Source organism: Lissotriton vulgaris, chromosome 7 (genome assembly GCF_964263255.1).
Source record: "Lissotriton vulgaris chromosome 7, aLisVul1.2, whole genome shotgun sequence".
Lineage (NCBI taxonomy): Eukaryota > Metazoa > Chordata > Amphibia > Caudata > Salamandridae > Lissotriton > Lissotriton vulgaris.
The window spans coordinates 379,112,815-379,126,078 of NC_141695.1; the positions used below are offsets into that span (position 1 = coordinate 379,112,815).

At 46.2% G+C, this 13,264-nt stretch overlaps 1 protein-coding gene across 1 annotated transcript in view; it reads left to right on the plus strand.

The window, feature by feature from the left end:
* EPS8L1 (EPS8 signaling adaptor L1) overlaps positions 1-13,264 on the plus strand; it is a 215,434-nt gene that overhangs the window by 66,119 nt on the left and 136,051 nt on the right. The window contains exon 3 of the mRNA XM_086930318.1: positions 6,112-6,155. Within this exon, the coding sequence (XP_086786444.1) occupies positions 6,112-6,155 (44 nt within the window). The remainder of the gene's footprint in view (positions 1-6,111; positions 6,156-13,264) is intronic.

Below are 13,264 nucleotides of genomic sequence, written 5' to 3' on the forward strand. Positions count from 1 at the left end.
TCCAAAATGGTTAGCACTGATTGGTTATGCCACGGTGCAATTTGGCTCATCAAGTGGGCAGGCAGTAGAGGGGCTGCCTGTCCTTGGATCGCCCGTAAATTGACCCACCATGTTGGCATATTTTATATGCAAAATAAACCTGCAGTAATGTTTTCTCCAACAACCAATGTGTCTTGTGTTCTTTATTATGGTATTGCTGTGTTTGCTGGTTGGGTGCGTTGCCGATATTGGCACTATGGAAGATTGGGCCTCGCTGTTCTGTATTCTCAGGCCTTCAATAACAAATCCACTGTCCTAATTTTCTTTAAAGGTTATTCTCCTCGAGTTTACAGCTCCATTGTGAGTGAAGAGCGTGGTAATTGTGCGTGCTTTGCCATTCAAAGATGCACCAAACTCAATGACAAGTGTTAGCCTGCACAATAAACACCCGGTATTTCCCGACATAAATCATCCCTCGAAGAGCTCATCTGACGCGCGCTTGTTATTATGATTATGCTCCGGGCTCCCCAGTGAGTATTTTGAGTAGTGTGTTGAATGAGTACTGACTGAGCCCTAATTATGAATGACGGAGGAGGACCCTTGCAGTGCACAGATACGAATTCCGATTCCTATATGCAGGGCTTTAAGTGGAATGAATAAACTGGGGTGGGGTCTCTCCAAGGGGTGTGGCCAATGTAATTAAGGGCGTGGTTTAAAACATGTGAGCTAAAAATCTTATCTTAGCATAGAGTGCTGCCCGACTTTTTTTTTGATGTTTCTGTCATTGCATCCAAATATATGATCCAACAAGTAACATCTTACCTACAACAATTCATTGCTATTAGCATTGTCAATGGTTGTTAGTTGCATAAGATAAATAAGTAGCAACTATGTCTTGTATAGAATATTGAAAAAGGTTCAATTTATAGCCCTGGTGACACAACCACAATGTTGCTGCTCCTGAGTTTCAAAAAGAGTTGGGAAATCCAGAGAGAAAATGACTCTCTTTAAAGGATTTCGCTTACCCTACAACACTCTCCAGTCATGACCTCATGCGTAACTTCTCCACTAGTGCTGTCACTGCAATCTGGAAAAAAACGGAGCGCCTGTGCCAGGGCACAAAACAGAGCCCGATAGAGACTCGTTTGGAGGCCCCCTTTAAAAAACTGCTGGTGCTCAGCACCAGTGAGACCTGGCCCACTTAAAGCCCTGCCTAAATGTATTCTTCCTTCCTGGCCCTTTTAACATGCTAAATACTCAAGTGAAAATAACGGTGTGGTATGGTGTTCTTGCGTAACTTGTAATTCCCATAGAGCTGCCAACAAATGTGGCGGCCCCTCAAAAGGAGGGCCAAAGGGCGTGAGTGACAGCCCAGGCTCAAATCCAGCTGAACCTGAAGCCTCTGTGATTTCTTCCACGGTGCGTCTTACCAACGCATTGCAATGTCCGCAGTCCCTATGCATCAGCTTCATATGTTAATTAGATGCAACCAAGATGGCGTCAGTTTGGTTCGATATGGTCGAAGTGGATCCACATATGACACAAAGTGTCTTGCCTTACTCCTGATGGCTCTGGGGCCTGCCAGCAGTTTTAATGTGTTGGGTGTTACCTTCAGAGTAAGAAATGTCCTCCCTTGTTATTATCTTAACTGAGCCAATTGCTGACCGTCACTTTCTGGAGTTAATGTAACGTGGACCAAATAAGTGAGAGATGAGGAGCTTGGGAAAAACAGGAGTGACATATGTGTTGTTAAAGAACATATCCCACGTCAGAGATAGAGCTGAGGCTGCACGTAGGTATTAAAAAACACAGTAGCATGAAAAAGCATGAACCCTGGAGGACTCCAGAGACTCCAGGGTCCTGTCCAACTTCATCTCACCAGACCAAATCTGGAGAACCGGTGGTCGTATTTATCTCCAGCCCTGGGCAGTTGTTACTGTTTATATGGCATGAGCATTGAAGCTGTGTAGCTCACAGGGGAGACAATGAGGCAGCGTTATCCTGTAGACGGTAGATCTCAGGTCTCAGCCGTCTCCAGATTGGATCCAGGACACATTTCTTTCATACATGTAAAGTTTTTAAGTGAATAAAGACCCCAGACACAATGCCTTAACTTTATCCAATATGCTATGATATGTCTGCCCATTGACATTAGCAGCCATGATTATAAGGAGGAAACACCTCAGTGGGTTTGAGCCAAGGTAACTGAGCAACAACTGGATAGATTACAAATCTCCAATATCCTCCAATCCTCCGCCCAACAATTAAGTGAAAGTCGCAGCCCACAAAGGTGACCATCAGACGGACGGGGTTCAAAACCAAAGTCACACTGTCCAGTAGGGAAATGGGGTCGGCAGCATATCCAAAAGGTCTCAAAGGTCCCTCTTCTAACAGGGGTGCTGCTCATTCTGGAGGAAGGGGCCCGGCCCCCAATGCACCATAGTTCAAGAGCCTGTATTGATTAAGCAGCTGGTCCAATTATTCAGGAGGGGGGAGACATAGAATGGGGTGTGCCCTTTCCAACCAATGGTTTGTCCACAAACCTGAACTGATAGTAAGGATCCAAATGTTTCTTGTAAACGTAATTGCTTTATACTGGAGATGGGTCAGTTAGGTTTAGAGTCATCGAGGCCCGACACACACAATGTAACACATCAGTCGAAAGGGAAAAATCTCTCCAGCCCCTTAACACTGGGAATGGGGCACCACGGGTCCAAGTTTGAGGGGCCAAGAACAGAGCAGGTTAAAACTAGCCACAGTCCTGGATGCCTATATGGCCATTAGGGTGGTCAGGGCTAGCTGGCCTGCAGGAGTACCACAGCTCCTGAACGGCTGCCTTTCTCAAGGCTTCCCCAAGTGAGGTTGTCAAGGAGATGAGCATTGCTCCTTGTGCTGTGATCATCGCCGCACCTTTCCTCCATGGCAGTCCACAGATGTTCGTCTTATAGAGACGGTAGAAGAGCAGTGCAGCTCCAGTGTCATAGGTTTGGTTCCAGCCTTGCAGGGAAACAGTCCCTGCTCTTTTAATCCTGGCCACCCAGCTTCTCAGAGTAGTGCTGTAGAGATCATGTTTTTTAAGTCCAAAGCCAATACAGGGAACTGGTGCTTGAGGCCAGCTCGAATACACTTCAACTCATAGCTTTGATCAATTCGCACTGGGCAGATCTTACGGGGCATTTCCACATTGAATGGGAGAGGCCAGCATCAAATGGTCAAGGGAGCATATATTCCCGGAAAGAAAGGCGGGGACGTCTAAGCGATGTCTTTGCTGTTCGCACACTGCTCCAAGCTCAACACAAACTCGAAGGCCACAGGTGGCCGAATGGATTTGTATTGACCCCTCACCACTCTGATATCTAGATCAAGGGAAAGCTATCTTCAAGAATACCTAAAATCAGAATTACCTAGGGCGTCGGACCAATTGAGGTAATCCTGTTTTTCCAGGCGGGCCTCTGAGCTCGATGTAAATTATATCCCAAAATCAGATATGGATAACAGTTCATCTGAGGTCAGGGGGTCAGTCTGGTTAAGGTCGATCTGTTTTTTCAAGGCAGGATTAGGAGCTGGATGTAGATTACAGCCTGAAACCAGATAAGGATGACAGTTCATCTGAGGTCAGGGGTTAGACAGTTAAAGTCAATCTTATTTTTCCAGGCAGGCCTCTGGGCTGATTGTAGATTATGGCCTGAAACCAGATAAGAATGAAAGTGCATCTAAGGTCAGGGGGTTAGGCCAGGTGAGGTCAATTTTATTTTTCCCGGCAGAACTCTAGGCTGGCATTAAAGCCTGAAACCAGATAAGGATAAAAGGGCATCTAAGGCCCTCATTGCGAGTTGGCCATTAAATCCCAATGTTTGGTAGCTCCTCTTACTGAACATATCAGAATTATGAGCATTGCAATGATAATTGCAGGAAAAAATATGCCTGGTAAATACCAGGATAGGCGGATTTTGGTGCAGCAAGCACCAAAATCCATGTTATTCCCCATTGTAGGGGAAACACGTATAATTGAAATAGTTCAACCACTCAACTTCTAATGGAGACAATTGTCTCTGAGGTGCAGCCCCAAGGGTTGCTCCAATAACAGGGATGTCAAAATGTCCTTACCCTGGTGCAGACAGCCATCACTATTTGCCGGATGGAATGTGTCTTTGGCGCTGACACCATTCATATTGTCTCCATGCACACTAGACGTACACAAAACAAAGGGGGGTGGGGGGTCTTAGTTATGGTAGAGGGCACGTAGACACCTACCTCTTCCAGGTCAAAGGGCTTGTGCCTCTGCCCAGAATCAGATACCACCCACTCTTGGCCTTGCTATAGCCTAGTGACAGCACAGGAGTTACACAACACTGTGAAGTAGTGTGGCTCACTGGTTAGAGGCGGCAGACCCGAGAGCAGAGGACGGCCCGGGACCAGGGTTCGATTCCCGGCGCGGCAGGTTTCTGGACCAGGGTCAGCGGACTCGATAATTCTCTCGCCTCGGTGCCCACTCTGATCAGCGATCACACTCGGCAACTCTGGGCATTAGCTTGCCTCATCTTCACTAACGGCCCCACCAGACCGCCGGGGATGCCTGGTCTCACCCTGGAGATACCCATTAAGGGACCATCTCTCAGGGAAGCCAGGAAGGGTTTCGCAGCGGTCGAAGCGCCTTGGGACCCTACGGGTAAGTAGTGCGCTATATAAATGCCTATACATTTACAACACTCACTAAGTGTGGCGGCACATTTCGGGTGCACCTCCAGGCCAGCAAAATTAGGTACCCTGAAGTGGAACAAATATGTCCTTATGGAGCGTTCCCCAGGGATCTTTAGATTCGAGACAACTGTAAAGGAAAATCACAAAAAACACCAAATGGAGGCAGGACGTCCCACACAGTAATCTGTTATTCAAGACATAACCAAAGGTTTGGGCAGAATCCGGCCACCTCACCATCTAATCACTTGCAGAGAGCAGGAGTTGGTGGGCTGTGGTGTCAAACACGGCACTATAGCCCCACAAATTCTTCGTCCCGAAGCACATTATTTTTTATTTGTACTATGCACTATAACTAGAAACACCACCAAATAGGGTTCTCACTGTTGTTAGAGAAAAATACTGCTTATTACTTCATGTTTTAAGTTTTTGGAAGATACAGGAGCTGCTACAGAAATAGTATTTGTCTAAAATCTTGCATATTCTGTTTCTGGCATGGCAATTCTGCCTTTATTTGCTTTAATAATACTTTAGGAACAGTTTACATCGCTCTAAAATACATTTTAAGTGATCTATTTGTGTATTTTTTGTTTTAAGTTAATATTTCAATGGGGGAGGTGAGGGTGGGATTTTAGGCTGATTTCCCCAAAGTTTTCGGGCCGTGACATAAAAACAGCGGGCATGTCAGTTAAATACTGGCTAGGGGGCAACCGCAATATCACGGCGTAAGTTAGGGCACAGGTGGACAGCACAGAGGCAAGATTGATTGCCCCTTGACCACTTTTTTACCATCCCAGTGCATGTTTATATAGGGTCAGGAACGGGCAGCTGTCCCGGAAGGGACTATGGATTGTTGGTCAGTCGGGGCTTCCCTCCCTGATGCTCATTGGTTGGGAGTTAGAATATAAAACTTTTAAACCCAACCAGCCCGTATATTGACTCTGCCTTATTGACTACCACTATACCGTCAAAGTAGGCAGAGATGATGTTGGACGAGTAAATATATACTCCTGTATATATGCTCGCCTTGATGATATAGTGGTAGTCGATATATGGGCATGTCGATATTATCGACCGTGATATTATGACGTGCACCCACGCTCATCACGTCCTCGGTGTCCTGCTGTACCCTTGGTGGCCCTCGTAATGCCCTCCATAGCACCATCCACTGAGGCCCCAGCATTGGTTTTATCAGTGCCCCCTGCAGAGTCTTCTTAGGCGCCGGGAAACCCTTTTTGGGTAGCTGTTTGCGCCATACAAGCTTAAAAAATAAATAAATAAAAAAATAAAATAAATAAAATGCTCCCCACTGGTCCCTCATTCACATATCTAGTGCACACAGCACCCCCCTCTTACCCAGCGCCCCCTAGTGCCCACTTTTAAGTGCCTAATTCCACTTCTGACTTATTCTCCTCCTTTTTCTTTTCTCAACAGCTCAACGAATGGATTGGGAAAGCCCAGCGCCAAGTCCATCTATGGTGAGTCTCCATGCACAGTGTCTATGTAGTTCTGTTGACCTCTAGTAGCTAACTGCTGACCTTGAATCCCGACTTTGGCACTTTACTACGTTATTGTGTGAGTTGGGGCAGCGCACTTATTTACTTTTTCCTAACCTTGAACATGCGTGCACTTGTGTAATGTACAACAGTAAAGAAACTGCAAAACCCAACTGAACAGGCTGGAGCCCATTGCTCAGGCGCCTGCAATCTAGTCTCAGCCGGAACCACCGCTCTGATCCGTGCACAGCAGCAACCATTTCAGCCACGTCTCCCACAGTATAAACCTTCTCTTTAAAGCATCCTCTGCTACTTGGAGCTCACAAGATAAAACACTCAGGGACGGGGTTTTGTGACCCAGAATAACGTGCACATGGAGAGGCCTGAGCAATATGTAATGTGCATAGAATAAAGTGCATAGTTAGTGTTTCTGAGGCACAGGTCTACTGGCAAAGGGGGGGAGAAGGAGTCCTACCACACAGAACAGAATGCACAGAGAAGGTTCTAAAACACTTGTGTATATAGGGGGGGGGGAGGCCAGCCGTTGTTACGCCCTAAAAACAGACCTGTAGAATAATGTGTACACTGAAGCAGGTCCGTCATTGGGAGAAGGAACAATGAAGCTCATCGACCCTATTGTGCCTCCCACAGCTTAACGGTTATTTTTTTGTGTGTTGTGTGTGTGTGTGTCTGTGTATATATTTTGAGTTGTTGAGCAGGACTCAACAACGATGAGGAGATGTGGGTCCATCTGTAACGAAGGGTTCAATCCTCCATAGCCATGTGTATAAACATACAATGATATTTGGTGAGAACTATAGGGAAAAACTATATTCAAATATATATATGAACCGCATATACTCTTAAGTGACACTCTTGCCCATTCAGGGCTTAATGATAGATACATGGGAGATAATATTAATAATATTTTTTAACACATATGAGCATAATTGGAATCACTTTTCAAGCGAAAAACATATAAAATGAATGTTATAATAATTGGATTTGAATATTGATCATAAGTGTTTGCTCATTAATTTCTATTCTCCCTGATTATCTTTTTATTTTATTTTTTTTATAATTCTTTTTATTAAACAAAGTGTCAGCAAAAATCACAGTATAGAAGTGTTGTCATACTGCCAATAGCGCATCAGGGGAAAAGAAGAATACATAGATACATGATTAGGGACATCATCGGGAAGAGTTTACATCGAATTCAGCAGTTCTGGGTGGCAAACAAATCTCTCCTCTGTAATGATTCCAGGGTCCCCATACCAATGATCATATCTTAGGGCATCCCCTTGCTCGATAAGCAGTTTTTCCCTGAACATACACCAATCCTAAGTTGGTTTCCCATGTTTCCAAGGTGGGAGGTTGTGCGGCTCCCCATAGTTGGGCAATATTTCTTTTCGCTATTATGAAGCCCAGTGTAACCCACTGTGTCTGTGCAGTATTTAGGTCGGTAGGCTCCCATATAATTAGGAGGCACCTCCTTGCCTTCGGCATCAAAGAGATACCCAACACCCTATGTATGGTGTCATGAATTTTGCGCCAGTACTTGTTGATATGCGTACATTCCCAAATGATGTGGAGAAAGGAACCAGTAAGACCACACTGGCGTCTACACAGACCAGAATCCGACAGACCCATATGCACCAGCCGGGGTCCCGTGACATAGACCCTATGCAGTACCTTTAGTTGAACCAGCCTCAGTCGAGCCAGAATAGCAACCTCTCTTGGGGAGGACACTGCCATTTGCCAGTCCTCATCGTCTAATTCTATCCCATCCAGGACCCACTTAGACCTCAATGCTTCAAGGGGAGCAGCTCTATGATTGATTAATTTATTATAAATTAGGGAAATCGTTTTTTCGGGGAGATGGCTATCTAGGATTCTATCTTCGAGTGGTGAGGCCTCCGGGGGCTCCACATCCCTGGGCAGTACAGTCTGGAGCGAATGACGGATTTGCGCATAGCAAAAATATTCAGAGTTGGACAATTTGTATTCCACCTGCATTTCTACAAACAATTTGATCCTCCCTTTTCTCCAAACATCCCCAATGGTGGAGATCCCAATTAGGTCCCATTTGTCGAATCCTTTTGTCCTCCAAAGCTTGCCCAGTCTTTGGGAATCGAAGAGTGGGGTAGCCGACGTTAATTTATCTCTCCATCCTAAGGAACTAGTGGCGACGTGCCAGATCCAAACAGTATTGTTAGTTGGCCCCGTCAATTCCAGCTTAGTCGGTTTAGAATACAACACCCTGCTATATCCCCCCCAGGGAGAAGCCACTTATCCATGGCATATGCTGGATCAGCATCCGGACCCTACGTGCAATGGTTAATAGCAGCCAGCTGGGAAGCCCAGTAGTACCTCCTGATATCCGGGAGAGCAATGCCTCCATCGTACCAGGAAAGAGTTAGCTTATTTAATGCAATACGGGGTCTACCCTCCCATAATAGACTACGCTGTAGCCCCTCGACCTCGCGAAAATAGCTGGCCGGCACAACATCCTTGGTGTTCTGAAGGGCGTAAAGGAAGAAAGGCAGAGTCATCATTTTGAAGAGGGCCGCTCGACCCAAAAGAGAAAGAGGGAGTTTCCTCCAGTTAGCCACATCGATCCTAAGCCTCTGCAAAGGAGGAAGATGATTTCGAGCGTACCTAGCCGCTGGGTCCAGGGAAAGGAAAATTCGCAAATATTTGACCCCATCCGAGTTAATTTGTATAGGACATTTCCGAGGGGAGATCGGAGGGTTACCCTTCAACACATACAGTGGGGATTCCCCCAATTAATGGAGAGCCCCGAATTTCTACCAAAAGAGGCCAAGACATCAAAGACAACAATAAGGGACTTCCGGGGCAAGGTCAGATAGAGCAGTATATCATCTGCGTATAAGGATATTCGATCCTCTCATCAGGGCCGGCTCTAGGCTCATGGTGGCCCTGTGCAGGGAGCGTAGGTGGGGGCCCCCGGAAGAGGGGGTCCGGACGGGGCGGGACTGACCACATACTCCTTTCTCTTACCCTATATTATCAGATTATCATTTAAATGAATTATGAGTCAGGCTCACTTTGATCTCAGTGAGGTCACTACCGAACATAACAACTTTATAAAGCACCAAGGGGAGAAAGATGACCTGAAAGAAAGGCTGCACACCTCTGCATCTTTCCAGCCCATTTCAAATGTTTCTGATTCTGTCTCCAAATAGAAAGTCAAAAATACATGCTACAAATATAGACGTGTTAGCCAATCTCCCTCTTGAAGAATGTCCCTGACTAAGAGAGTCCCTTTCATTTAGAAGTGATGATACACCACCTATTCATTCAATACCCCCAAATTCAGGATTGGATGCAGTTCTTTCTCTTTCTTTTTTACAAGGAAAATGTTGCTAACAAACCCAGCTGAACTCCAATCCGCTCTTATACAATTGTATTTTTTATGCACAGCAGTCTGCTCCACCATCTGCGTATTCTCTGAAACTAACCAGTGGTGGCTGGTGACTTTTGAAAGTGGTGAGGCGTAAAAGTTGTGTGAAGTGCACTGTGGCGAGCGAGCGAGCATATGTACTTCATAGTTATCCGATTGTTTGTGTTTGCTAAACACAATCAATAAAATAGATGTTTAAAAAGGCTTACTTTGGTCTGCTAAATAGGTCACATACTCCCAAGAATCCAACTTTAATTATAATAAATGAGAGGTGCAGTGGTACTTTCCTAGGAGTGCTTAATTTGCATGAGTCTATATGTTTCGGAACGCCCAATGCTTGAGGTCTGACTCTTTGTTGCTCTGCTGCCCATCTGAAGCCACTACACTATGGCCTCTGTGTAAAGCTTGTTGATTGAGGTCCATGCAATGTCACTGCCAAACCCCTGTCTGCTGCTTGTGCCAATTTCGGGCCTGCTTGTGCCTTCACTGTCTGCTCAACCACCTAGTTTTGGGGTGAGACTGCCATTCACCACCCACGAGGACACTGTTGATGCTGGTGTGATGAGGCGGGGTGGAAATCTGCCATTATTAAGTATATTTTTTACAGATGGTGGGTTCGTATGTACTGCTGAGTCAAAATGAGAGCGGAGGACAGTGCATTGACTAGGTTGAGAAGGCAAGGCACTCACCAAGAGGAAGCAAATGTCTCTGAGGTTTGAATGTTATACTAACAAGTGTAGTTGATTATATCTTGGTACTTTCAGGGTCAAATAAAGGAACTTGAATAAAAGTAGTGCTGTTGTTTTTCTGATATATTTCTGTAGGCTGAAATCTTATTTTAACATGGGGATGAAAAAGCCTCCATTAACATTTGCTGCACCCACCTTGTTGAAATGCATGTCATTTTCAATGAGCAGGAGGCACCACGGCCGGGATTAGGGGCCTCACCTTCCCGCTCCGAAACTGAATGCAGCTGTTGCTCCCACCTCTCTCCCTGTACTATAGGCTGCTCTAGTGGGCAGACGCTGAAAGACGCTGACTGGCTAGAATGAAGTCGTACAGGCTGACATATGTATTGATTGACAAGTTGATTGACACTCAGGTGTATGGATTTACCTACCAGTAGAAAAGCAGACTTATAGACAGAGTGACGGGTACACTGACATGTAGTCAAGCAGAGAGACCAATAATCAAACAGCCAAGCAAGCAGCGAAACAGGCCGCCCCATAAGAAGGATGACCGAGTGACTGGCAGACAGGCAATTTAACAAATTAAGGGACAGTGAGACAGGCAGTCAAGGGAATGAGGGGACAGTCCGGCTGACATATAGAGAGAGGCCAGTGAGCGGTTGATTTGGCACGCAGACAGACAAAGAAGCCAAGCCTCATAAATGCCCGTTGACTGCCCCACTTAGCTGGAGCTCTCATCACAATGTGTGTTTGTGGGGTCGAGGATGCTTGCAGGTTCAAGGAATAGTTCTGCTTTTCAAGCTTTTCACTTTATTTAATGCCTGAGCACTGTCATTGTATGCAGACAAGATGAAAAACGTTCTTGTGCAAAGGAATTGAAATTAATTTAGCAAAAGTATGTAGATGTTCCTCTATCACATTAAACACATATAATATTCAGGGGAAAAAACAAGCATTAAGTTATAACCAAGATGCAGCTAGCACCAACCATTGCAGCTGAAGACTAACAGTTCGATAGGGATATGGAGAGCACAGAGAAAACGTTTTTACTTTTTTTCTACATGTACATGTAGCTGCTCTGAGCTCCTCCTCACCCCCCCCCATATTAAAAAGAAAGCATGAAACCCATGTGCTCAACAGCCAAATGACCCAAATCCAATACAAATATACATTTTCATGATACCATGCAGCAGCGAGCGTTGCTCGAATGCTTGCTTTACCTCTATCAAATAGGCCAGGCCCGAGCGAGTCATATACTCATTTACCCAGCTGGCAGCTGCAACGTTTTTTTTCAGTTTAGCTTTAGCTGCTGGTCCACTCATAGGAGCGAAGCTTCAAGCGAGGAAAATTATTTCGAGGGTAATGCCATCCTGAAATACATGCAGCGCGGGAAGCAGACTCTGCAAAGTGTGTCTTCAAAATTCAAGAAGACAAACTGCGCAGACTCGATTTTTTAACTTCCCGGCTTCCTTAGCTTTCCTAACTCATCACAGGGTGAGGCCCACCCCACCCTGTGACGAGCTGGGAAAGGGTGGGGTATGGGTTGTGGCGGCCCCTCGGGTTTGGCGGCCCTGTGCAGGTGCACAGTTTGCACATGCCTTGGGCCGGCCCTGCTCCCATTCCGGGGACCATCGCAGACCCAGAATAGACGGTTCCCAGCTCAGCCAGACCACAAGCGGCTCCAATGCCTGCGCGAAAAGAAGGGGGGACAGGGGGCATCCCTGACGGGTGCCGGACCAAGCAGAAACGGGGCCGAGACTCTGTTGTTCACAACTATTTGGGCCATTTGTTTAGAATACAGCAGACGCACCCATCTGATACATTCGGGGCCGAACCCGAACTTCGCCAGAACCACCCACAAATAAGGCCATTCAATAGTGTCGAAGGCCATGGTTGTGTCAAGTGAAGCAATTACGGCCGTCTCACCCAGTGTATGTGCTCTAGCTATTACTCCATGTAGCCTAAGCAAATTTAGGGCCGTATTTCTGTGGGGCATGAAGCTCGACTGATCAGGGTGAATCAAGCCATTAACCACTTTTACCAATCTGTTTGACAAAATCTTGGCCACAATCTTTGGCTCAGCATTAAGTAGGGAGATAGGCCTGTATGGTGTACAATTGGTTTTGACCTTACCCTCTTTATGAATGACCACTACTGATGCCACCCTTTGGTCCCTAGGCAAGACCCCCTTATCACGTGACTCAACATACATGTTTTTCAAATAGGGGGCTAGTTTATCCGGTTTAAGCTTGAGGAGTTCAATAGGGAGCCCATTAGGGCCTCGCGCCTTCCCGGAGTTAAGGGACCGAATAGCTTGCGCAATCTCGTCAGAGTTCAGGGCACTATTCATGAAGTCCTGATCCTCCGAGGAGAGACATGGGAGCTGAATATCCTGGAGTAACAGATGAGAGTCATCTTCTGACCGAGCAGAGACAGCAGATTAAACTGTCTGAAAATGGTCCGCAAACCTATTAACTATATCTTGTGGGTCTGTAAGCATGGTTCCCTCCTCCGTGAGGAGTTCAGGGACAAGGCGGCTAGCCCAGTCCTTTGTGTCTAACCACGCGATGAGTTTCCCTGCCTTATCACCCAGGTCGTAAAGTCTGCCCTGCTTTTCCCTGCCTAGTGCCTTGGCCCTATCCATTGCAAGTGATTTATAGTCGTGCTGCTTAAGATTCAGGAGATGTAGTTTGGCCTGCGTCACCTCCTGCTCCAATTCCTTTTCAAGCAAGCCAATCTCAGTCTCTAGACCTACCAACTCCTTGTTCCTTTCTTTCTTCGAGCCGGCTATAAGTGAGAGGGCCTGGCCCCTAATAACTGTTTTAAAGGCCTCCCAGAGAGACACTGAAGAGGATACCGAGCCCTCATTAATGAGGAAGTGGTCATCCAATGCTTCAATGAGGTCCTTATGAATTTTGGGATTGCGCAAGTGCCAAGGATTAATGGGGGCATCTTTGCCAGCCGTGCCCCGAGTGATA